Genomic DNA, 26919 nt, shown 5'->3' with positions numbered 1-26919 from the left:
TCTGACTTTATTACATATTAATTCCATTTTTTTTTATTCAAAAATTGAGTCAAATTATAATTCTGCTAATCTTGTTTTTATTTCAAGCCTTAGTATGTCAAATTTTAGGGAAGCCAGCAAAATTTTTCATAGGGTGAAACTTTATAATAATGCATAATATTTAGTACGAAATATAACAAAATTATAAAATATTTAGAATTGACATTAATAAATAATATGCAATAAAAAAATTATAAAATACGTCTCTGGCAAGTCTAATACATTAATTCAGAAATGGATATGTATTGATAAATTTCGCCATACTGGAGTTAATACTTACCTTGTTTCAACCTCATTAGAGATAGCTTTTTTCTCAGTTCTAGTAACACGAATCTGGTTTACTGTAGCAATTTCATGCGAATTATCATAATGCTCTTATGAAATATCTGGCTTAGGTACCAAAGACATTGACGGTTGTGTATTGAAGATTACTCAACACTTTAATAAATTCTGAATAATAAAGATTCTATGAGGATGTCCATTTCAATATTTTCATTGGACATTTTCTGAAGATACCGGATTAAAATCAAAAGGTTGAAAAAAAAGGAAAACCAAAATAAAAAATTAATTCAATTGTAAAACTATCAGTCTAATTTTTTATTTCATTGCACAAAACACTGATAATAAAATAAAATAACAAAAAGACAAAATATACAAGAATCAATTTAGAAAATACAAAAAAATAAATCTGCATTTGTACTGGTTAAGTTTAAATATATTATTAGTAAAATTATTAATCCCCATTATATGCTAGATGTTGGAAGAAACAAAAATTCAATTATACTTAGATATAATATTTCATTAAACGAATGTACATTATATTTACAATTTTCAGCAAAAGTCATTTCACATAAGTTCTACTTGCATAATTTAGATCTAACCATTTATTAGAAATAAATAAGTGTGCCAATAATCATCTTGATAAATCAATTTCTTAGTAGAGTCGCAAATAATTGACAAGTTTGATGTCTAGAAAACAAATATTTTAATAGCATTGTTCAAAAGAAATCAAAATGATATGTTGAAATTTGGTCAAAATGTGCTGTAGTAAAATGATTTTGGTCCAATTTGAGGAATATATCCTATATGAGATATCTTCCTGTTTGCAAAAAAATTATTGGCAGAATTTATACCAAAGATAATGGTGAATAATGTTCAGATTACTATTTTGGAAGCATTAATAAAATACCTAAGGATTTGACATTAAATTGTAAATCTCAAATAAATTCAAGTACAAAATTTATCTACTTTCCTACTTTACATTCAATAAACTTATTGGCATCTAATTTGTCTATCATTTAGAATGAATTATTGGCAATAAGAACTTATAAAATTCATGTGAACCTACAACCCCCAATGAAGGAAAAAAAGACCTCTAGGAACTTGGACCCTTGTTGATGATAATATAAATAGGACATCAAACGTACAAAAAATACGTGAGGATTCATAAAAACACAGCATTGAAATTAATTCGATTGATTTTTATTAAAGGAATTGAATCACACACAAAAGGCAACCACATAACATATATTTTTGTTAAAGAGTGATGACAAGTAGAATTCGTACAGATATATTTGGTAACATTTTCCACAAAAAATCCATAAAATAATAATGAAATATGACAACATAAAAAGGAATGTTTGAAAAGGTGAATCCTAAACAACTCTCCATTAAGATATATACTAACAAACTTAAAATTTTGGGAGATCAGTCCATGTAAATTTGTACAAAATCTACTTATACCACTGTTAGTAATATACATCATTAAATATGTTAAAATCACCTATAATTAAAAGTTTATCACAGTCTCAGAGTTCTTTAATAATAATTAAAGTCATTATGTGGATGCTTGTGTATTGGTGTATCATAACAAAATAATAATAATTGTGTAGTTTTGATGATAAAACACCTTACAACAAAAATCTGCGCACATGTTGAGCTGGTGGTTGAGTTAGGTTCACAGAATTCTTTTAGCAGATAATACTCAAAGCATATGCACATCAATATGCAAAATGACCAGCGAGAGGTCATTCTAGAAGTACTAGATTGTTTGGTTCCAAGTTCTATACTATAATAATTTATTTAATAATACTAGTCTAAACTGGCCGTAAGGGATGAATTTTATTCCATTGGTTTAATATATATATAAAAAACACAGACAATTTGTGTTTTGATTGTAGATTATCTGCTCATAAAAATTAAGTTACACAGTGAAATAGAGATATAGTCAAATTCTTTTTGTACAATAAATTAAAAACAGACTACAAGGTGTATCACTCTGCTTTCATGGTAATTCAATTAACTACTCCTTGAGTCAATTGGTTAAGTAGTTCACATTTCCTCAATCGTATTCACTAACTCTGAACCATCTTAATCAAAAATTTTCATGAAAGTTATTTCAAAAGTTGATTTAACTTTGGTGAATATATCAATAATAATCCGGCAGAGTAAACATCTTGCATATAATTTATGAATATACATTTAGTCATGTATAGAAATTTGCAAAAATTTCTGTTTTATATGGAGATTTATACTGCCGTAAAAATTATTTTGAACTTATATTCCAACAAAATAAAATTCATGACTTCGTTTGGGAAATATTTACAAATAATACAAAGGAAATTATTTGATTTAGACCATCTTTTAGCAAATAAAATGTTTTTATCACACTTTTTCACTCACTTGTCCATCACAATAATGTGATTGTGAGCCCAGGAACTTGCTTATTCAAACAATGCGAGTATGTCGTCGCTTGTTGTTGATGTATTGGCAGGCCCTGAACTGCTACCACTAGATGGCGGTGTATTCAAATCAGGTGGATCTAAGTAAGACAATATCTCCATAGGATCCACACTTTCAGGAAGCAACTGAAAAAATATATCTAATTAAAACACTGCAAATTTCTTTTTATGGTAAAATATCTCAAAATGGTTAAAAAGGAGCAAATGAATAAAAAGACAAATCAAATGAAGGTTGGTATCTCTTCCAAGGCAAGTGCGTGATTATGATGATCATATTGGAAATAATATATCTGAAACTATAAGTGCCAGGACTTTGCGATAAGAAATATTGTATTCTGTATCATGTAATAATACATGTTTTCAATTCCATGTTTGTGCATTCAAGTTTTGATTGTTAGCTTTAAAAATAGATGGATCGTATTCTTTTTTTTTCGTTGGAACTATTCCAAATATTGAAAATAATAAACCGAAATCCGATAATTATCACGAATTAATCCATAAGTATATAATTGGTACTTACATTCAGTGCTTCTTGTCCAGTTCCTTCGCCATCAATAACTGCAGCAGGGTCAAAATTCAGATCTGATGGAATATCAGCAACACTGTTTTCAGAGTTGCCATTATTATTTCCGTTAGTGCTGTTGTTAGAACTTGTACTAGTGTTGTGCATCTCTGTAGAGGGTGGAACACTTGGGGGTCCAGTACCACCACTAGGAGTATGAGCACTAGGGGTACCACCTGGCGTATGGGGAGTGTGTGGCGTGTGTGGGGTATGAGGGGTATGTGGCATCTGAAACAAAAAATTGTGTTTTGTTTGATATATTCTTGAATAAAAGCTGGCATCGCAACAGTGTCAAATGATTAGTTCCGATTTACTGACGAAGAATTTGATTATTTACTGAGAGGGTTGAACAAATGGCAAGATGGAAGATGAAACAAAAAGAATGGAATTTTCATAAGGTGTCAAACTCATGACCAACAGACTGAGCATTTTATTTTAATTTGCAAATTTAAATGAAAAAAACAATTTGTTTCGAATTACAATTTTTTTCCAAAAACATTATGTTGAAATACCACGTCATTCTATTTAATTTTAATAAAGTGGTAAGCAAAAATTCATATGTGGAAAACCACATGAGTGATTTTGTTATTTTTCGAAAGTATAACTAGGCATTCAGAAAGGATAACAAGTAACGATCTTATCTTATCTATTTACCTGATCGCTCAAACTCTTTTCCATGGCATTAAGCTGATCAAGGGAATTTACAGATTCACTGAGATGTGATAATGGTCCTCCTCCATTGGAAAAGTCACCGTTGGAACTATTGGGCGTTGAATTATAATCATATTGACTATTTCTACTGTTGTTGTAAGAAGGTGGTCCATTCATCATAGATCCACTGGCTATGGTGTTCATGTCTGGAGGTAGGTATGGAGACATAGCTTGCATATCCCAATTGTTCGTAGTGGGTAGGGTCATGCTACCAGGAGACATTGCTTTACTTAGTTTCTTGGCTCCACAGGAGTCATTGTCGTCTTCAACCTATAAATAAATACTAATTTTAGTTACCGCAAATTATAAGTGCTTGAGCAAGATCATTTTGAAAATTTTAAGAAGATGCAATTCAATAATTCAAGCAGAATGATTATGCAGATTATTATTCAATTGTGGACTGAATTGATTATTTTGGTATAACGATGATGAGTATAACACATTTCAAGATCTATTTGATTCCAAACATTGATGAATAATAAATAAACTAATTATGTTTATCTTGCTATTTATTCGAAAAAAAAACTCTCCTAATATTTTCAATCTCTAAATAAAATAATGTTCCAAATTATTTCTTAGTTAAAATGTAATTATGTGTTTCCTCAATTGAACTATATGAAAAATTTCTTGGTTTCAATGATTAAGTTAAAGCATAAAAAATAATACCCGAATTCTGAGAAATTAATAATTCAATATCAATTCCGATTGTTTGTTGCTGAAGATCTCAAGTAGTTTTTACTTGAAAGTGATTAGCCTGATATCTTAGGTAGAAAATCATTAAAAATCATTATTCACTGACATCCTCAATGCACAAGTAAATTGAGATCATAATTAATTTCATAAAAATTTACCTTTATTCCAGGAGGTTTTGCTGGTTTCCAGTTGGCAGAACTATCAATTGTAACCTCATCGACTTCAGAATTGTTTAATGTATTCAGTATACCCCACATGTACTGATCTACTTCTAATCCTTCAAGCTGAGCTGGTTTGCTGAAATTATGAAAAAAAATTTTATCTAATAATAGTACTATGATATAAAAGGAATTCATTATTACAGTTATGTGCATAAGACCCGCTAGTAAAACAGATTTCTACTCACTTGCAAACTGGACATCTCCAAGAGCCTCTTTCGCAGTTGAGTTGAAGATAAGATTCTAAATCGAAACATTGAATGTGTTTGCATTCATGCCCTCTTGCTGGTAATGTAATTCGTTTGAATGTGATAGGACATTTCAGCGACACTTTCAGAGCGGTCTGTTCTATCGAATCTCTATCCCTATCAATATTTGGACCACCTGAACTTGTATTGCTGAAGTTCCTTTTTATTTTAGCTGTACAATGGTCCGCTGTAAGTAATCTCTTTCTCAGCAAACCCTGTAGAACAGATCGCACACTGGGTCTATGTACCAGTTGAAGTACAAATAGATGAGACTGAAAAAAAAAATAGAAAGTGAAAAAACATAGAAATGAAATTGGTAATCACAACTTAATTCAGGAAATGTGCTCATAATTGAGTGGTTGGAGTACAATCAAAATGCTCCTAATATTTATCCCCATAATTATTTATTTTTTCACTGCTTATACAGTTTCAGTTTAACTTAATGAATGTGGAATACGTTTAGTTTAAAATTATTAAAATTCATCTTTACTCTTGGAGTCATATAATTTGTTTACAATACAAAATATATATATATGTAATACAAAACTGATCCTAAAAAAATTTCTTTCTATAAGGGCAAGATTTAAAATTTCATGAACTAACAATTTTTTTCAATTTGTAGTTATATCAACATAAAATTGAAACTTTTTATCAGTTACCAAGTACACAAATGGAAAAAAATTGTTTTTCTTTAAAATTCACATAATGTCCTCTCTGTATACAAAATTGTAATTTTTTTTTCATTCTAAGGGAATGCAATATTTCATATTTTCAGAAATTTTCATCATAATTCTCATTTTATAAATGTGAAAAAGATTGTTTCACGTCGTTTGGCGCGCTTGAAGTTTGTTTTCTGAATTTCTGGTATTTTTAGGTATTTATTTCAATATATTTTGAGTTAGTATTAAACGCTGATTCACTATGGGACGTAAGAGGTGCGTTCTTCGTGGAGAAACTCGCGAATTGAGTGAAATATCGTATCACTGATACCTATTTTCATGAATAAACTCTCTTATTATTATTATTATTATTACTGATATGTTTTCATTTCCGCGCGCTTCTTGTCAAATTTGATAGTTCATGTTGGGAACAAAATTTGCTTACTGAAAATGGCATATGCTCCCTCTTTCTATGTTTATTACTCTGAAATATCAACCAAATTAAATTGATATAATCATTCCAAAATGCCTAAGTTTTATTTCATTAATTATTATTGAAGCTCACTACATCAAGAAAAAAAGCAGAATACACAGTTGAATCCAACATCAAACGTTATTCATCAATTTAGATTTTCTTTTTCAAAAAATAATTCATAATTTCTGAAATGAGATCCCTACGGAATGTTTTCAGTTTAAGTTGGAAACTTTCACGAATTTTTCTGCGGCGATATTTTCCACACATAAACAAATATTGTATATTTAAATAGAAGTGGAAGGTTTATTATCTTTCTGATACTAATGTCTTTGTTGCCACTCCGACGAGGTAGGTAGACCGACCAATGTGATTCAAAGACGGGCCCTTTACTACGATATCGATCGTTGAACTGAATTATACGATTCCTGACGGATGTTATGTTACCTGCAATAATTGTGGGGATTTTTGGATGCTCCTAGTGCTTGAATGTCGGGACAAATTCTTTCGTTAGAAGGCTCAATAATAATACTGAAATATTTCTTGGCAAATTGTTGAGGTTAAAAACTGAAACTATTTATAGACTCGAAAATGACCACTGAATTACTAGAAAATCGAAAATTACTAATCAAAATGAGCAAAAAGAAATAGAAGGAATCAATTTCTTGTTTTTAAATGAGCCAATTCAGCCGCGTGAAAAACTATCTGCAAATGGTGATAACCTTTCTACAGCTTTATTATATGTACCTATAAATTCATTTATTGTGGTGGTTTTGTTTTTGTTATTGATAATACTTTTCTATCAATGTAGGATTATTATAAATTCGTAACCAATAATAAATAATTTAAGGTAATTCTATTAGTTTGAGTTTGGTTCAGCATTATCTTTGAAAATAAAATAATTATTGTCTTTAACATATTTTTTTTTCCAAATTATTATAGAAAACAATTCAAGGGTAACTCGAAAAATTCACAACATTAGTCCCCTGTTGAGCATATTCTCAAAAACTGTTACAAATTAAAAATATAGTGAAATCAAATCGAATTTTTATTTTTTCTTTTCTTATATTTTTCTGAATGATTTATGTTTTTTTGAACTCACAGCTACTATTATATACATTTATTCCGACTTCAGATCAGTTTTAGTGTTTTATTTGAGATTTTATTTCTGATGATAAACCTTTGCGATAATTAGGAAAAAAAGTTATTCAAATTATAATGATAAAATTGGAAGAAACTGCTTTCATAAAATTTCTCTTGAAAACTATAAGTACTCAGTTCATGAAAATTAATTAAAAATTTTAGAAAAGCGGTGACTTGTTGTCTCTGACTCGAAGGCTACAGGAATGTTGTTTAGATTATATGACATTTATTAATTCATTGTTATCGGTTATTTTATCTAGATGAGAATTTTTTTAATGGGATGAGACATTCAGTGAGGCAGAATGATAATTCTATAATTTTTATCTTTGAAGCCTTATTATGAAAGGTTTCATGATCTTCAACATTGATATAGTATTATCAGAGAAATGTACTTGTATGATTTTAACACCTGGTTTTAAGGTATGTTTATTTGAAAAAATAAATTTTTGAAAGCAGTGAGATCCATATATATGATAAATTTCGTGCTATGTTTTCATACTCTTCTATACCTCTCACTTCATTTACATATAAAAATGAAAATAAAAAAGAAAACAATTTTCATCCGAGTTTTGAACAGTTGAAATTTGAAAGTACTACTTACACAACAACAAGCTGATACCGTGATTTGCACTGTGTTTCTTCCAGGCTGACAAACATCCTTCAGGTATAGGGGTTTATGCGACGTTTTGTGCTCTCCTCGATCGATCATAAGAGGTGTTGCGTTCACAGATACTTGGACAGAAGCTGGCCAATTGGTGTTCATAAGTCTATCTTCGTGATGGAAACATTTAAGTTGTAACTCCAAATCTGAACGCCACATCAGTGTTTGATGAACTGTAGGCTTAAGTTGAAAAACATGATTGCTTACTGCAAGATTGTGCTCTAATCGGAATGGTGTCAGAATGATACCATCCCTGACGGGGAATGTTAGCCTCAACTCATCTTCTTCTGCAAAAAAAATATAAATATATTTTCGTGATCAAATACTCCAGGAAAGCATGACTTCTAAGCTATGTGAAACATAATTATATACAATAGCCTTACTAAAAGGAAAGTTTGTACTTTCTCCAGAAGTCAGAATTTAGTTTTATTTAGGTTATTTAAAAGCATGTCACTCAGGAGTTATAATAATTCTATTGTTCAAATCGAATAATGGAATACTTACTCAATGAAGAGACTGGTGGTTTGAGGTCATTAAAAGTGGGCTTCACATCTGGATTAGGACTAATATATGGTGGCATGCTGCTCGCAGGCGTCAAGGGAGGTGTGGGATTTCCAGGAATTGGACTATGTTGATAGTTCATATTGTTTCTCATGGAAACGTCTTGTTGAAATTGAGTTGTAGAACCATATTGTGCAGTAGGAGTACCATTCATATACTGTCCAGAATTATTGGAGGGGAACTGATTCATAGATCCGTTGAAATATTGACTCTGATTAGTGTAGGGTGGAGTCGCTTGACGTAAGGTAGTATTCCTGACAGATGCCATGCTAGCAGGTCCCATGCTACCCATGCTTCCTGGTCCCATGCTTCCAGGATTCATATTACTAGGACCCATAGAATTGGGTCCCATGGAGTTAGGTCCCATGGAGTTGGGTCCCATGGAGTTGGGTCCCATGGAGTTGGGTCCCATGGAGTTGGGACCCATGGAGTTGGGTCCCATTGAACCTGGTCCCATGGAGTTCGGACCCATCGAACTAGGTCCCATTGATCCAGGTCCCATTGAACCTGGTCCCATAGAGCCTGGACCCATACTTCCCATTCCCATATTGCCCGGACCAAAATTGCTCGTAGGCCCTAAAGACTGCTGGGTGGGATATTGATTGAAACTAGGTTGCCGTGTTGGATAATTTGGATATTGGCCATTTTGATTGAAAGAGGGATTCATAGCAGGAGGACAACCGTTTTTTGGGTAGCACTGTTGCCTCTGTTGATTGATCATGGCAGGGGTTGGATAAGGGGTCATCCTTCGGGGGTACATTGAATTTGTGGTAGGGCCAGGTCCTGGGCTTTGCATTCCCATTTTTGTTACCATATTTCCTGTAAATAAAAAAAGTAATCAGCAATTGTTAATTTTGATTATCAGTGATTTGAAGGTGGAAAAATAATTACCCATCATATTATGTTGCATACTGCCCATAGGCATAGAAGACATGTTGTTCATGGGGTTCATATTGTTCATTCCACCCATCTGCATCATCCTCTGTTGGTAACTTTGTGGATATTGCTGGCTATTGAATTGGTTGTTATCTTGAAATGCTACAACGCTGGCAGTCGCCGTAGCAGTAGCAGTGGCTGCTGCAACCATTGCGGCCGTTGAAAGTGCGTTTCCGCCGGTGTAGCCACCGTCGGCACCGTTCATGCCACCATTGACACCATAATTACCAAGTCTGAAAAAAAAATAAGGATTTCATAAAAAAGTCTTCAGAATATTATATTTGCATAATTAATGGAAAGTATAAATTGCGACTGTTTAGGTTTAATAAATAATAATATTTCTAGTTAATGTAGTTAATGTGAAATAAATGAGATAAAAATTTTGTTTAACTATTTTGTTTGGGCTGTACTCTATATTCACAACTTTAACAGAGTTTGAACGTTATGTGTCAGAAAGATTTTTACAGTGCTCCATTGTGCAAATTCATTCAGTTTACAATAGATGGCAAAATTGAACAAAGAATTTGTCTTGAATTTTACGTTGAAAATGTTGAATTCGACAAAAGGATCAAATTTGTGAACAATAAAACTCAACAAATACTACCGTAGGTATATATGGCTCCGGACTGTTTTCTCATTCAAAAATAACAGATTTAACAGTTGATAGAAGAAAAATAAAATTCTTGAAATAAAGGTAACATTTTTGAAGCGGTCTACCTTGTAGTCGAAACGATACATTTGGATGAATCTATATTAATCTAATATTATTTGCCTAAGAAAATGAAATGAGGAAGCTAATGGACAATATATAATTTTCCTAAAACGTCTTGACTAAAACTGCGTTACCTCCCACTAACAAAATGTTTACAATTAGTACAAAAACGATTGAAAATTTCCATTTAAATTTCCTGAAAACCAATGCCAAGAGTTCTAACTTAAAAAGGAAAGTTTAATTATTGTTTTCTTCATATGTAATAATTACTCTGAAGGGTGCATAGGTGAATAAAAATAAATACATAACGTACACCGAGTATCCGGGCAATTATGTAATAATAGCTTATCTCATTTCATTTGATGATAATTCAGGCGGTGACTTTGTGATCATGATCAAAGAAACCGCTTTGAATCGATATCAAATCTCTTCAGGACACATTATAGAAGTAATTATTTTTGCAACGTTTTTTTCTTCTAGCGTCAGTTATTTAATTATCGATAAAATATTAGTCCATGTTTTTCACACAGCCTCCTCTTCGATGTGGAGTTAACAGTTTCAGAGGATATAAACGATCGTTTTAGCGGGTCCTTTTAGTGCATCCGACAAAGGCCGAATCAAAGGACGTTCACATCTCGCATAACTGACAAATATTGTATTGTTTAATATATTCAGCTCGGGGAAAAAATATGGGGTTCAAATCAGTAAAAAAAGCTCCAGCGTTAAAATACAGGCGTATGGTGCGTCAATGGGGGTAAGCCAGTACCCGAACAATGAACAGTTAGGGCGATGTCGCAGGGTCGAAGTTGGGGAGGGATTGTAGTAGTAGGCTGATGTGACAAACAAAACACTGACGAAGTGAGACGATACAGCAGAATTCTATTCACAACGCAGTCGGAAATCGGAGGGGAAAAGGATATATGGGAAAATCAAATGTAAGCAGCGCAGCCCCTGAAAGATTTTATCCCATGCATACATTCGTTCGATACATACACATATTTAGGGACCTATCTCAGATATCGATTGGTGCAAAAGTTTCACCTTGAAGCGAAAGAGCGTCTAAATTCCAACAAGAACAATTACCTTCAAAAATATACACAATATTGTTTCTCTATTTCAGTATCGTAATGGGTTCATCACAGTTCTAAAAACAGTACTGTAATGAACTCATTACAGCATGGTTTTCAGTTATATTTTTCGTTTTGTGGTTGTCTACACTGACTTCCTATCCCATCAAATTCCAACAAACGTCAATAGTTGTCAATATACATAATATAATTTGGATATAGTGAAATGATATGCAATATTATTCGCAATTTCTCTTAATTCTGGTGGTGTTAAATCGATTTCGGTAGACATAATTCACGAATTTAATGCGTAATTGTAAATTATTTCAAAATCGAAACTTACGATTCATATTCAAATTCCGCAATCTGTCAATTTTCGTAACAGTTACACCAACTGCCAAGATACAATACAAAAGTCACTAGGATATATAATCTGAATTTTTCATTGAATTTCGACAATATTTCACAAAACTTGACTGAAATAGAGAAAATATCGTCTAATACTCGTTGCAGAAGGCAATTCCAACACTCTTGCCTTCGAAAACTCGCTCATTCGTCGCTCGTTTTCGAATTTCGCATACGTGTTGGAATAGGAGCTCATTCTGCAACTTGTTTTAGAATATACTATTCTTATATAAAAATATTTTTGGTGAATTCAAGTATCAAGTATTGATTAATTATTCAAAAAAGACTGATTAGAGATACTCGATCTTTTTGTTGCTTTATTGATCTGCAGTTGGAGCGTCAACTCACAAAAAATAAAAAAATAGTATTCTCCTGATCTGACTAAAACTTTTCAAAACTCAAAGAAACTCTCGAAAGCACCAGTAAAAGACAAGAAGGCGATGCAATAAATTTTGATACCACATATTTTGTTTCTAATTGTTCAATCCTTGGTACTTATTCGAATAGAAGTAATTGGAGATAATAGATAAAACAGAAGGGAGCCAAAAAATGAGTAGATCGAACAAATGACATTCGATTAACGTCGTCGATAAATTTAATTAAAAAGGCATCTCATCAACGAGACCTTCCCCTATTTCAATCAATTGCCAGCAGTAGATTGGATTAGATTAGATGATACCGACCAAGGGTCCTACCATGGGTTTTGTCAAAATCAAGCCGCAATATTTTGCAATCTAATCATATTTCCGCTAATGTTTGTTCTGTAAACATAGCAAGGTTCCGAATACTTCGAAATGATAATATCGAAGTAGAAATTTTATCAGAGATAACGACGAATTAGGTTAGCAGTATCAGCGTATGCATCATCACAATAAAAATAGTCACATAAAATTGGTATATGGAAAAATTATTTGTAAACGAGAACAACTTTCGAGTTAGTTTTTTTTCCGATTATCAGAAATGTATAGGCTCATCAGGAAAAACCGAAATGGATGCTTTATTATTATCAAATAGAACATGTGCACTTAAACGTAATCACTTTGTTTTAATCTCTTCTTTTTGATCACAATATTATTGTGTTGAATTAAAATGATACAACTTATTCAAACACGTCTGAAGTACGAAAGGTCGATGTTGATACACAATTCTTCCCTTCAGTGCTATAACAATTTGAAAAAATATAAAATTGGTGAAATTTTTTTTAATTTTTACAGGCTAATTAATTCATTACAATTACAGCTACTTACTCAACGAAAGGGTGGTTTATTTTCCAAAGCTAATAATTCAGTTGTACTTCTTCAAATTTCTATAATTTTCCCCTTTTGTCCCCACTAAACAGTTGGCAGTGGTTTCGGTTATCAACAAAGGCGAAACAGTTTGACGACCGCTGGTGGCATCTACAAGTTGGGGACGTCTGGTCGACTCTCTGGTATCGCTGAACGTTAAACATAACGCTCCCGTTATATTGACAGTCCCTGAAACCACCCCCTGCTGTTACCCTTCACCCCTCTCGCCCAGAATTGACTGGGTCACTATTGTTACGTATAAACCACCCTAATTGGACACATATTTGATTGAATACCTGGGGTAGTTTTCTAATAAGTACCTACTTTTCGCCTTCAACGAATATTTTCGAGTTTTCGGTCGGACATCTTTCGATTCCGTTTCTGCCTCACAGCAACCCTTGATTCGTTCAGAGAACGGCACAGTTGCCATATGCAACGTACAGGAAATTCGATATTTTTAGGACCGCAATATGGTCAATGACTCCCTTCTAGAGCCTTCTGAATGGGATAAAATGACGTAGAATTTTTATTTTTTTTTTGTTAATATATATACCATGGGTTATTAGACTTATTTCCAATAACTAGGTAATGTTGTTTCAATTTGTAAATTATCTAAAATATTTTGATACTGGATCCTCTCACCCCCTGTATTCCTTTAAAATCCTTCAATGATTTATTCTCATTTTTTCTTTCCTTTTGTTATTGTTTTGGTTTAGCACATATTCAAATCATTTTTTGTTGTTGTTTGTGTACTTGCAATTTTTATAATATGATTTCTAATGTTTTATTCCACATCCTTATTGTGAATTCAATAGCGTTCGTTATAAGTCAAAAAATTGTTTCAATAAATTTACAATTTGCGAAAGTACTAAAATGAATAGGTTGCAGTGAGATTTAACATTTTTAAGATTTTTATTCATAGCCATTACCCAATCTCATTATAAGATATCGGTTCATATTTCTTTCGTTTTTTGATCAATTGTAATTAACATATTTTTGTACCGATTTTAACGTAGATATAGGTACGTAGTTAATGACTCAGATCATTCCAAAGAAAATAATGAAAAGTGGTCTTTTGATAAGCATCTAGTAGATTTTTCCATTATTTTATTGAGCGATCGGTCAACTTTTTGAATAAAGGCCATAAGGCAGCCCCTGTCGTTAGAAAAATATGATTGACAGGTTCAAAATATTATTTCCCCCAGAATCTGAATCAAAAGTTGCCAGATTTTGAATAGAAATCCCCAATTTCCATTTCACATTCTCGTAGAAGTGTACAAAACCTTAAAAATGATAGAAACTAGACATCAAATCCTATGTTGTTGAAAAGACTTTACTCAATGCAAAAATATTGCTTCCATTCAACCAGATGATCGTTAAGAACAATAGATCAAATTGATCGTAGTTCTGGAAGGGTCTCCAATAATCCAGATGATTGGGATTCTTTTTCAAATGAATTTTAGAAGAAATTGTCGAATTTGATTGACACGTCGTAAAATCATAAAAAGAACATATTTCACCAAATTTACACATTTGGTATTTACAATCCCTTGCTCAATAGAAAGAGATTGCTTAATTAACCAGACGATTGTTGCAGACCTAAAAGGTCTGTAATCTACTTCAAACTAATCGACTAGGTACCTGACACGTCGTAAAAATCGTTTCTGCTTAGAGTTTCTACAGAAACCTTCTTTGTTTAAGTTGTCAGTTGAAAAGTATGATTTATGTGTGGTGAATATTGACGGCTTAGGCCTTTTATCGTTGCAAGTTTCCGAAATTCCGTTTACTAAACTGCAAAATATTATGGCGTTTTACCGTTGTCATCAAATTTCTATAACGACAATCATAAATTGTGTATTATCAATTAATAGTCCAATTTTCTGACCCTTATATCCAAACCCTGTATTGTATATTACTATATACAAAACTATTGTTTTGTTGTATATTTAAATAGAATAGCTTTACTGTCCGAAATACTCCGCGCGTTTTCATAAAATTTTTCCCCAGTTCCCAAACATTGAATTTCCTCCGTTCAGGGAAAAATCCCCGAACCTGGCAGCACTGTTGAAGACTAGGGTCTCCTGAGAATTCACAGCTTTACCAAGCGTGCGATCCTACAGACAGAGCGATTCGCGCATTTGAAACTCACCCCGGCCCAGCTTGTCGATATCCTTGTTGGTAGCTAGTGTGTTGAGATTGTTTGAGGGTATTTCCGTAAGGAGCGTTTCCTGCAGGTGTCGGGCCACCCGAGAAGACACCGTGGGGGCCCGACTGAGTCGACGATGTAACTTCCCACACTGTGGTCACGACTGACAACTGCTGCTGGGCGGTGGCGCCACCAGGCGACCAGTCCCTGAAACAACACACACGTTTTTACTCACCGCAGAACGCTCCACGTGGTGGAATAGGCTGTCAAAGAAACTGGTCTACTAGTCAACAGATCATCTTATTCATGAAAATAATAGAAACATTCGCTCTACAACTACTAATACAACTATTGCTACTACAACTACCTAATTCAGGAACTAAACTACAAAAACAACACTCAATGCGAGGATTATGGATATAGAATTAATTCTTCACTTTTCCCACTTTATTGGATATAACCATTGAAGGGTTCATTGTAACACGAACAAAATGTTTATTTATAGCACTTTCACGGTTTGAATTGAAGTGTTTTCGAGGAACTCCTTCCTGAAGTCAAGTACCAAAAAAATTCATTCGAACTCTAGTTTATTGAGTGAATTTATCACTTCCTGAACTTGAAATACCTTTCGATAATTTTATCTTGTGCTATGTATTGAATTTTTTTTCTGTTATCGTTATCATATCCACAAGGTGGGATTCAAGTTTCGTTTAATCCTGTCCAATCAATTTCCTTTCAGCACCTAATCAACAACGTTCTTGTTATCAAATTTTACGGAATACACCACACATCCCACACCAGAATATTGTTGTTATCCTTATCGTTGTTTTGTTTATGCACGGTTCACGAAATTAATTTATTCTACTCGAAGGTATTGAAATAATATTAGATATTTATAGTCAACTTTGCACTGTGTGTACCTTGTCAGTCTACCTATCCATGAAAACGTATCATTAAGTTGTTTTAAAGTACGAAAGCGATTCCTCAAAGTTACGTATTATCATTCAAGTTGCAATATCGTAGGAAAATTCTGACATCTCTTCATTCTCATTGTTGTACAAAAATTAAATTACGGGAATTGGAAAATAGTGATCTATGATCTCAATCAATAACAAAACTTCGAACGAGAAGGCTTTTTGTTCTTTTTATCAAATAATCCGGTAAATTAATTATTTCGGTTGAATTATCCATATCTGCAAGTTATGATGAATAAATAAATATTAAAATTAAAAATTGTTTCTGACCAAAATGAATACAGAGGAAAGTTCTTCAAAAATAACAATTCCTTAAAATACAAATTTTTGTATGCAAGATGAATATTATTCAATTTGATCCAATGCTTTAATGATAACTAATAATTAATATAAATTTCGAAAGGTGAATTAATCAAAAGCAATAACTAGATTGAAGAATTTCAAAATTTTTATAAGAAGGATATTGTGCGAATTCTAAATAAAGTATGTATATATACTATAAATGAAGAAATATCATATAGATATTTGATTAGAATACGGAATTAATATAAAACATTGTAACTGAAAAAATGAATACGGGAAGATCTTATGTCAAATTCATTTGTTGTTCTAATTATTTGAGGAAGACAAATTCTGTTCTCAATTTTATCTATAGAAAGGTGTGGAAATGTGGTGTTTCTAAATGAAATGATAAACATAAACTCCACTTTGAATTAAGTAAAATCACTTCAACCAACATATATCACATAAACACTGCGGTTCTCCCAATTTTGTTGAATGATCCAAGAATTTGATTCGATTTATCTGGAACTGTCACTAAAATTCTGACCCAACCAATAAGTCTTCAAAATTAATTAACAAATTTTTGAAACACAGTCACTATTTCACTATTTCTCAGGGAGAAAACCTTCAAAATTCAATTCACTATCCATAATCCTATGAGTGTAGAGCACTATCACAATTAATCCAATAAGGAAGCTGTAAAAAATTAAAATATTCAATTATATACCTATAGGTATATCCCAGCATTTGAAGGTAAACATAAAGAAAGTCAGTATTTAAATCAGTTTACACGATCATAGCAAGTTCGAGCACAACTCCGAAATATCATTAGCCTTGCATCGGCATCGAGGCGCGACTTTCGACTGTCTACTTTGCTGTGGGAGAAACAACGGCACGTAGTCAGCCATGGAGAGGGGCTCAGGAGAAGTTGACCCGAGCTGATTCTCCTCCATTCCATGCGGCCACAATATCGGTTATAGCGGGCGACGTTGCCGGTTCTACGCGACCGATACTGTGGGTGGATATATTGTTATCTCTCTCTGCACGCAACTTTATATAGAAGATCACGTCCAACAATTCATTGAGCAACATCATGTTTGACGCGATCACACATACCTGATGTTCATTCTACGCATACGATTTTCAACTAAATCTAAATGGCATCCTGTAACAGATCACCCAAATCGAATGATGAACAATACCTCTCTTCGTTTTAACCGCAACATAACTCACATAACGAGTTTATATTTCTACGTTGAATGCCCAGACGTTATACTTAATTCTTTACACTTGAGTATTCACAAGCTTCGTCGACAATAAATCACTAGATTGAACACAATTACCCACGTTTTAAGCTAAGTTTCTATTCATTTTGAGCTTAGTGTATAACCACAAATTAATAGCTATTTTTCAACTTAGTTAAGGATCAATATTTCAATCTATATTGAATATTTATTTTGAGAAATGAGGAAAGTAAGAAGCTTTTTAGCTCTTTTTTTCATGTGCCCTTGCGCCCTTGGATACCACATAACTGTATACAGCTATATAAGGATGTGGCGCATCTCTTCGAAGGCAGTGCTTTCCTCATTTTTATCTGTTATTTTTTATAATTCTAACGATACAATTTCAAGAAATTTTGGAAGTTTTGAATCGATAGTCTTGGCACTTGGGTATTTATTTTCCAATCTTCTTCATGAATTTTCTTTGGTCCTGATCAGCTTGGAATTCTTAGGTATTTCATATCAAAATCCAAATTCTTAAATCCGACGATATTGGTTGACATATTTTCTATGGTTCTGTTTAGGTTATACGATCAACACAACCCTATCTAGGTAGTATTGCGCCTGTGTCAATATATTAGATAGCTCCCCTCATTTTCGAAGATTTTTTTCATCCATTATATTTTCTTATAGTATTTTTTTGTGCATATTTGAGTCATATATTTTCGTTAAAATTTTAAAATAATGAACAATTTTATACAGGGTGTGCCGTTTATATAAACATTTTTTCTGAGCCCCCCTCTGCTTAGTTACAGCCCCCTAAAGATGAAAAGCTCGAAAAGTAGTGTTTAATTCATGAAAAGTTTATAATTGTTTTTTTTGTTACATTTATTTTATATTTGTACCAGTTCTAAATAAAAATATCATTTTGACCTATAGGATAAATTTGAGGTCGAAAATAACAACTCAGGCGTTTTTTTCTCCTCAAAAACCGTGAATTTTAGCAAAAAATTACAAGAAAACTTATTTGTTAAGAATGGATCAGTCTATCCAAAATTAATTTTCTTATTGTAAAAGATGAAAAAAGAAAATGCGAAACAAATTGGAGAGGTGGCTGTTTCTACCCCTTGGAATCATAGAGGAACATCACCAAAAAATTTTTTGAATGCCTTCTCGCACGCATAAAATGTTAGCTTAATTTCATTGCTGTGAATTTTTCGGTTTTCAAGAAAACAATTAAAAACTAAGTTTCGGGCGCCATCTTTAGGTGACTGTAAATAAGCGGGAAGGGGCTCAAAAAAAAAGTTTATATGAAAGACCCACCCTATTTTTGACAAGGAAGCACCCCCTTATTTTTTTCGCAACTATTCATAAATATCCTGTATATATTTATTTTTTTTTTTTGAAACCATTGAAATAAACAAGATATGAGATATAACTCCTGATGATCTAAAAAACTTATCGTTATAAAATTGTATCAAAGAAAAAGAAGACGCACTTCACACAAAAATATGGTACCGTTTGTCGAAGAAATATCGACAAGCTTGATGAAGCGCAAAAAATAGGGGTAAGCTCACATGCCGAAGCGCGACCGTAATATTTATGACTAGTTTACGGCACGCTTGAAAATAGCCATATTTATATTATTTCTTACCTTAAATTAAAGTTTTGTTGATATCTTGTAATTATTTTAGGCTTAGTAGGTACGCAAATTCTAGGGAAGGCTAGCAATATGAAAACCGAGTTGTGATCTTACGCCAATGGCAAGTACCACCTTTGCCACGCCCTAGATACGGCCCTGAAGATCAACATAAATTTTGCATCTCGATCGAATAAAATTATCAAGAAAACAAAATTTCCCAAGTCCATATTTACGAAACCCCTAGTCGGATTGAACCCAAAACAAACCAAATCAGTAGCTACTCTGAAAATATCAAGTTTTGGTCTTTCCGTTAGAGAGTTTTCATATTTATGGACGGCTGGACGGACATAATAAAATGCATGAACATATCTACCCGTCATCATTAAGTAGAACCTTATTCTTTTGAGACTTAAAATGCGAAAAATACATTGTGCTGCGGAGACACGAGCTGACACGAGTAGGACTAAACAACTATTACGTACGGCCGAAATGAGTACACTGAGGAATATAGTTGGAAAAACCAGAAGAGATCGCATAAGGAACTCGGCGATAAGGGAAGAATGTGGAGTGGTAGACATCGGGAAATTCGTCTGGAAGAGACGCAGAAAATGGTATGATCATGTTGGTAGAGCGGGCTATGAAAGACTTATAAAGATAGCACGAGATCGAAAACCCACTGGAAGGAGAGACGTAGGAAGACCAAAAAAAAGGTGGCTGGAGAGCTGGGTATCCACCCCGGTAGAGACACCGTGAAGAAGAACAGGTTACGACCTAAATAAAAGAGGAAGAAGAAGAAGAACGAACATTGCGACGAAATGGTAAAGCGGTTCGGTGATGAGCGCTCAAATATCTGTAAACTCAAGTTAGACGTTAAATTTATAGATCAAACAAAATTGATAAGGTAATTAAACTTTTCACTGATGAAATATTAGGTGCTAATTTTCTGAGTATGAAACTGAACTGAAAGAAGCTACGGTCATTATTTATTCATTCTAAATTAGTCAACTGGGCTATTCACTATATTGATATTGATTTTGATGGCTCAATTTTTTTCTTTTAAAATCACTTTAATAAACTAAAATGATTAATGTAGTACTCCGTACCAATAGATATAGGTACCTCAGGATGTTCCTGAACTTGAGGTGCAAGCGGAGAAGATAGATTACTTTAGTAAATCCCATAGAAAGTCTATCTTTGGACAAACATTTATACCCGTACAACATATTCGTCGAAATAAGCACTATCTATCTAATCACAGAAACCAAGCCACATATTCTAATAAGAATTAAATTAAAAATGACGCCTATTAGGCAGAATTTTGAGGTTAAGTTGTTGAGGCATATAGAATTATCTGTTTTCTTCTTTTTCTTTCTGTGTTCGGGCTAGGAAATCTAAGAGAACATTAACAGCATGTTTTCTTCTTCTTCATGGACCACAGTTACCACATAATTTATTCGGAAAATGATTGAGTCAGTGGCGGATCCTGGATTCATTTAAAGTACCGATACCCTGCGTCCTCTCCTCTATCCGCCACTGGTTTGAGTTCTCAATAAAGGAAATGACAAAAGCGTATCTGACTAGACAGACCTATGTATTTAAATGGATTAAACTATCGAAATATTTTGGGTAATTTTACTTTTAGGAAAATAGTTGTTCGATGATTTTTAAACTTATTGATTTAGTACAGTGGCATACCCGGGGGGGATAAGGGGGATATATCCACCCCCAGGAGGAATATCGATTATATGCTACAACCTTATATATCACAATCTTATTATGACTATGAGTAACCAAATTTCATTGAAAAACTTTTTCAAAAGAAGGAAAATTTGAAATTTTTTTTTCTTCCTATAGTAAGAGAGAACTAAACTCACTCCTTTTCTGCAAATGCACTGAATTTTTTCTAATGGAGAGTACATCACTTGAAAAAATTTTATTACCGTTTAAGTGCCACTTAATTCTTTGAAATGATCTCTTTCTTGGTGTTGTGGACAGGAACTGAAGTATTTGCAAATACAAAAAATCCAATTGAACAAGTGGTAAATTGAATATTGACAGATAAAAGATAAAAAAAACAAAGGATAAAATACAACTAGGAAAATGTACCTAACTGACAAACAAACACTATCTGAGTCAATTGAAATGTATCTAATTAAATTTATGCGGAAAATTTAACCATTTCTAAAAGAGGTTAATTTAAGGGTCTAAAGAGATAATTATGAGGAAAAGCGATTAACTTTTGTTCGATTTTCGAAAAAAATTCACAGAAATTAAATTTGGTTTCCGCCATTTTTAAATTTTTTTTAGAGTTCTTTACCTTTTCTGAATTGAGCACTCAAAAATACTCCGTTCAGGACATCCTGATGATGGTATAAGTTTTTTATCGAAATCGATAGCTGATTAAAGATAAAACTTGAAACCAGTGTGTATTTCTTTTCACTCCCTGTATATAGTTCGTAAGGCATACTAACACTCGATTATGGGGTTAGTGGCTTCTCGTTGTGTAAAATCTTCTTTTCTCGGTGGCTTAGTGGTAGAGCGCTGGAGTAGTGATTCAGAGGTGCGGGTTTGAGTACCGCCCGAGATGGTACTTTTTCCAGAATTGCAAAATTGTCTGATATGCCGTGAAATTAATTTCATATATTGACATTTATATGTGAAAACTATTATTTATGAAATTTATAAGGTTTACATTGAAAAAAAAACAGTTTGTATTTCAACTTCAAAATGAAATGCAATAAAAAAAAATGATAACCTACACCAATGGATTCTACTGACAAAAGTGCCTGTAGAACGTTTTTGTTCCATGTTAATAGCACCAGTAATAGAAAGAAATTAAAATAACTTTTCATTTCACGTCATTTTCCAATTTTCTCATATAGCTTGAAAACAGTTGAATTTATGTGGTTGCGGTTTTCAAATATCGAGCCCGAAAATTTGCCATTCATTTTTTTATAGCTCAAAGGGATTCTGAGATTCCCTCACACAACAATGAATTTGAGACACCTGTTACATATACATATGATTTACTTTGATCTCATTGTTATTTGTTAGACTATCTATGAGCGGCATTGGTTTGGCATAAACATTTGAGTCGTATTTAGTTGGAACTATAGTTACGTAAATATTAAGTATTTTTTCATATTTAGCATGAATAAAGATTACTATTACTATTACTATTGTTCGGATGACGAGATCTACATGAAATTTTTGTTTTAAGCTTGAAATTGTTATTATGTTACTACTGTTATGGATTCTTTTTCATCAGAGATTGCAGTCAGTCAGTATTGGATAAAAATTATTGCTATAAATAAACAAGATGAAAAGTTAGAAAGAAGAAATAATACTGAACTGAAAATTGAACAAACACAAGAGAAGATAAAAAATATTGATGAAACAATGGGAAAAATTTGGGGATAAAATAAAGATTTGTAAAGAAACTATAATGAATATTGAACGACAGGAGACAAAATTCACAAAGAATATTAGAGAAGCAGGAGAAAAAATGAGGAAAACAGCAGATGAACAAGCGGAAAAGATCAATGCACTACTAGAAGAAATGAACAGAAATATAAAAATACAAGTAAAAATCATTTATTCAATGCAGACTGTATACAAAAGGTTGGCAGGAATGTAAGAACATTCAAGGAATATTTCTGGAGAAAAATTCAACAAAATTTGTTAGAAAACAAAGGAGGAGGACGAAGAAAGAGAGAAATGAGTACAAGAGCAAAAAAAATGGGAAATAAGTTAAAAATTTGTTTCCATTTGCGGAAAATTTTTCGAATTCAAACAAACTTTGGGGAATTTTGTTATGGATTTGCAGTCAGGCAGTAATAAAACATAATATAGACAACATCACTTGAATCAAGATCAGTGACGGCTCGTCAGGGTCGGCCGGGCCGACCCAAAAATTATCGGAAAATAGAAAATAATTCTAGATATTCAATTCATTCAAACTCAATCGGGGTTATCGATTTCGATATCCAAATTCCCTCGGTAATGAATATTTCCACTCAGAACAGGAAAATATAACTTATACCGGCCAATATTTTCTTTCGGACCCACCTAATATTCGATTTCCAAAGCATCCAGCGTTGTTATTCCCTTTCATAAATTGTAACAAACCACAATCGTAAATGGTTACTTTTCGTAACATCACCCCAAACAAGTTATTCCAGAATTGTACGTAACACCGTAACATTAGGTCTGAAATGTAACACAAATGTTACAATTATACAATTGCAACTCCTGGAATGTCACTGAAAGCATCTCATCACGTTAGGTCGGCCAAGAGCCGATGGCAGAACCAGCGCTACCGAGAGCGCTACGTAAAGGAAAAGATACTACGACATACGCCCAGAATACGACCACTCAGTAGAACGGCACAACAACTCGATGTTAGGTCGCTTCCCAATACACAGGGTCGGCTGGCCGGTTATCCTATTGCAGAGCGTCAAGCAGCAACGTTTTTCACTAAATCAAGTAAACGCACTAATATTCTAGACGAAATTTGCAAAAAAAGATTACCCTCTAGCTCGGAAACTTGTTGGAATTTCAAATCTCGCGCTGTAAAAACAATATTCGATAAGAGAGAAGAATTAATTGAAGTATTTGATCATATCAACGACAATTTAGATGAATGGGATGATATTACAATACGTGAAGCTACCGGTCTGAAGAAAATGTTGAATGATTTCGAATTTTTGTTCATTCTCCACTCTTTTAATTTGATTTTTACATACATAGATCCCGTTTTTTCTATAATCCAGCATAAGTTATCAGATATAACTTATTGCAACGCCAGAATCACTTCTTTATTATCGACTCTGAAAAAATTTCGCACAGAAGATGAGTATTTCATTCGCTTATATTCAGAAGTAGAAAAACTCCTAGAAGTAATGCCACCGAGTGCTAGACGTCGAAAACGTAAAATAGATTCCGAAATTCAGCTCACGGATAATTCCTCAATGAAACGGCTTTTTTGTGAAATTCTGGATTTAATTATAACTCAAATTGAAATAAGGTTTAAAGACATTTCATCACTTCATTTTTTGGAACTAATGAATTTTAATAAATTTGATATATACGTTCGTAATTTTCCGGAAATACCTTTCAAATCTTTGATCGATAATTACAGAAACTTTTTCGATAAGGATAAACTCAAACGTGAATTACAAATTTTGTACTCGGACAATGCTATCTTCGGCAATTCAAATACGCTGAATGGTATTACGGAATTCATTTTCTCAAATAAATTTGTTTCCGATGTGTGGCCGACCCACATCTCGAGGGCACGAGCCGTCACTGATCAAGATATCAAATATTCAATCAGAAAATATAAAAATAGAAGACGTCATATAATTGAACATTGAAAGTTATCAGATTGAAGAATTGTAGATGAGTAATTTTAGATTGAATTATGTATTAGAGTTAATCGTTTCATTTTCAATTTTTCATTATCACTTAAATTTCTCAAATTGAGTTTTTGAACCCTGAGAAACCCCTGAGAAAAGTCATTAGATATTGAAAAAGTCAAAATTAATATTTGTTATTGGATCGAAATATAAAATTCACAAATTAAATATTCTATTCTAAAATAAAATACAATATAGACGATCCATAATGGTTGGTGGCCTGGAATTTCAGTCGATATTGAAAATAAAATTAAAAACTGTTCTGAATGTAATAATAATCCCGCTAAATTTCCATTTCATTCGTGGGAAAAGACAAGTAAACCATTCGAAAGACTACATATTGACTTTGCCGGACCTTTCATGAATCGTTATTTTTTCATTTTAGTTGATTCATATACTCGTTGGCCAGAAAAACATGTTGTCAAAAATGTGACAGTTCATACTACAATACCTCTACTTCGAAAAGTTTTCAGTACTTTTGGTCTACCAGCTGTCTTAGTTAGCGATGATGGACCCACTTTTACGTCCTTTGAATTCAAGAATTTTTTGAGAGAGAATGGAATTTTTCACAAGTTCTCACCTCCATATCATCCTGCTACGAATGGATTAGCAGAACGATATCTTTCAAGGGTGTTTTAAAAACTCTAGGACAAAATGAGAGAGACATCGAATTGAATTTGTCTAAATTTCTTATTAATTACCGAAAAATGCCTCAAACCATTACCGGAGTGAGTCCTTCTTATCTTATGTTTGGTAGGGATATTCGAACAAGACTTGATTTAATTTTGTCTTCCAAAAAATACGAACTAAATATTTCTAAAAATACTGATTTTAGAATTTTCAAAGAGGGGGAAAGAGTCATGGTTGGGGAATACTTAAATTTCGATAAATGGCAGTTTGGTACTGTGAAAAAGGAGTTGGGAAGTTTAATTTGTTTGATCGAATTGGATGATTCTCGAGTTTGGAAGCGCCATGTCGATCAAATGCGTTCCATGGGTGAGGACACACCTTTGAAAATTAGCAACACACCATCTAACTCATTTATTGAGCTTCCTACGATATTGCCTTCAGCGAAAAATAATGACAATGATTATGTTGCTGAAAAGCAAAATACTTTGGACGGAAATGATGTCCAAAATAAAGAAATTAAACCAGATAGTGTACCACTAAACCCAGAAATTCCAGATGACGCTTGTACCCTAAGGAGATCTACACTATTGCGTAAAGCGATTGGGAATTGAAAATTGTACTCAACTCCTACAGAGGGAGGGTTGTTGTATCATGTTATTTGAATTTGAATTTCCCGGGTTTTCTTAGGCGCATATGTAATTAGTGCGCAAGTAATGTGTGGTCTGGGAGATTTCCGTCTTCATCAACTTCATTCCCGAATGACGATAAGAAGGCATATGTTCACTAGCGATACACATTTATATATTTTCTTCAATAAAGAATTAAAGCAGTTCCACCGCTATTTATTCGAATTATCGAATAACGTTACTACGTACACAACACATAACAATACCTACGAACCACATGCAAAGGAAAAAAATAATTATTGGAATTTGATCATCTCAATTTAAATCACAAATTTATTAATTAGAGGAAAAATTTAATTTGAACTCACCTTCCCGCATTCTTCAAATTCAATAGATATAGTAAGTAATTCTCATCCATCTTTAGACAAAACTTTATAATTTTCAAATGACAACATATTCTTTGGAATGAGTTCTAACTTCGGAATGCTGAACTGCAACTGATGCTATTTTTTTCTTTTCTCGGGGTTTCATTCAAAAATTTCGAATGAATCACGAAGCTCAAGATGCTATTCGAAAACAAAATGACAGTCGAGATAAACAAAACCTTTCTGACTGCTTTACTAAACCGTATGAATAAGGAGCAATTAGTTTCGATAATTGTTGATAAAGTGGTGAATTTCGATAGTGTTACAGGTATGAGTACTACTACTTTTGAAAAAACCGAAGAAATGGTGGATTTACACCTTGGAATATAAAGTCAGGATCCTTACCTGAAAGGAGACGACATACTGTTAAAACTGGTAAATCAATAAGAAGATATGATATAAAATTGCGAATTTCAAACAGTGTTGCCGAATCAGAAGAAGAA

At 33.0% G+C, this 26919-nt stretch overlaps 1 protein-coding gene across 5 annotated transcripts; it reads right to left on the bottom strand.

The window, feature by feature from the left end:
• Positions 1-812: 812 nt before the first annotated feature.
• Positions 813-26811, bottom strand: LOC123674654 (zinc finger MIZ domain-containing protein 1). 5 transcript variants are annotated; one of them, XM_045609601.1, is made up of 10 exons: positions 26420-26811; positions 15264-15467; positions 9600-9877; positions 8652-9527; positions 8088-8434; positions 5153-5484; positions 4905-5043; positions 3997-4323; positions 3301-3570; positions 813-2906 (listed from the first exon to the last, which is right to left on the bottom strand). In XM_045609601.1, the coding sequence occupies exons 1-10, from the start codon at positions 26467-26469 to the stop codon at positions 2763-2765; spliced, it is 2967 nt and encodes a 988-aa protein (XP_045465557.1). In that variant the 5' UTR covers positions 26470-26811; the 3' UTR covers positions 813-2762. The 5 variants fall into 5 exon arrangements, with proteins under 5 accessions (XP_045465557.1, XP_045465558.1, XP_045465559.1 ...); XM_045609602.1 differs by lacking the exon at positions 26420-26811 and adding an exon at positions 17244-17424; XM_045609603.1 differs by lacking the exon at positions 26420-26811 and adding an exon at positions 16972-17153.
• Positions 26812-26919: the final 108 nt, after the last annotated feature.

This window comes from Harmonia axyridis, chromosome 3, assembly GCF_914767665.1.
Source record: "Harmonia axyridis chromosome 3, icHarAxyr1.1, whole genome shotgun sequence".
NCBI lineage: Eukaryota > Metazoa > Arthropoda > Insecta > Coleoptera > Coccinellidae > Harmonia > Harmonia axyridis.
Note: the sequence above shows the minus strand (reverse complement) of the source record. Positions and strands in the feature narration are given on the sequence as shown.

Bases quoted from the DNA above. Each gene is read 5' to 3' on its own strand.
- LOC123674654 (XM_045609601.1), bottom strand. From the start codon at position 26,469: ATGGATGAGAATTACTTACTATATCTATTGAATTTGAAGAATGCGGGA. The intron at 8,435-8,651 runs GTAAGTATTCCA...TTTTTTTTGCAG, and splicing joins ACCACCAGTCTCTTCATTGA to AAGAAGATGAGTTGAGGCTA. The intron at 5,485-8,087 runs GTAAGTAGTACT...TTTTTTTTTCAG, and splicing joins CGGTATCAGCTTGTTGTTGT to TCTCATCTATTTGTACTTCA.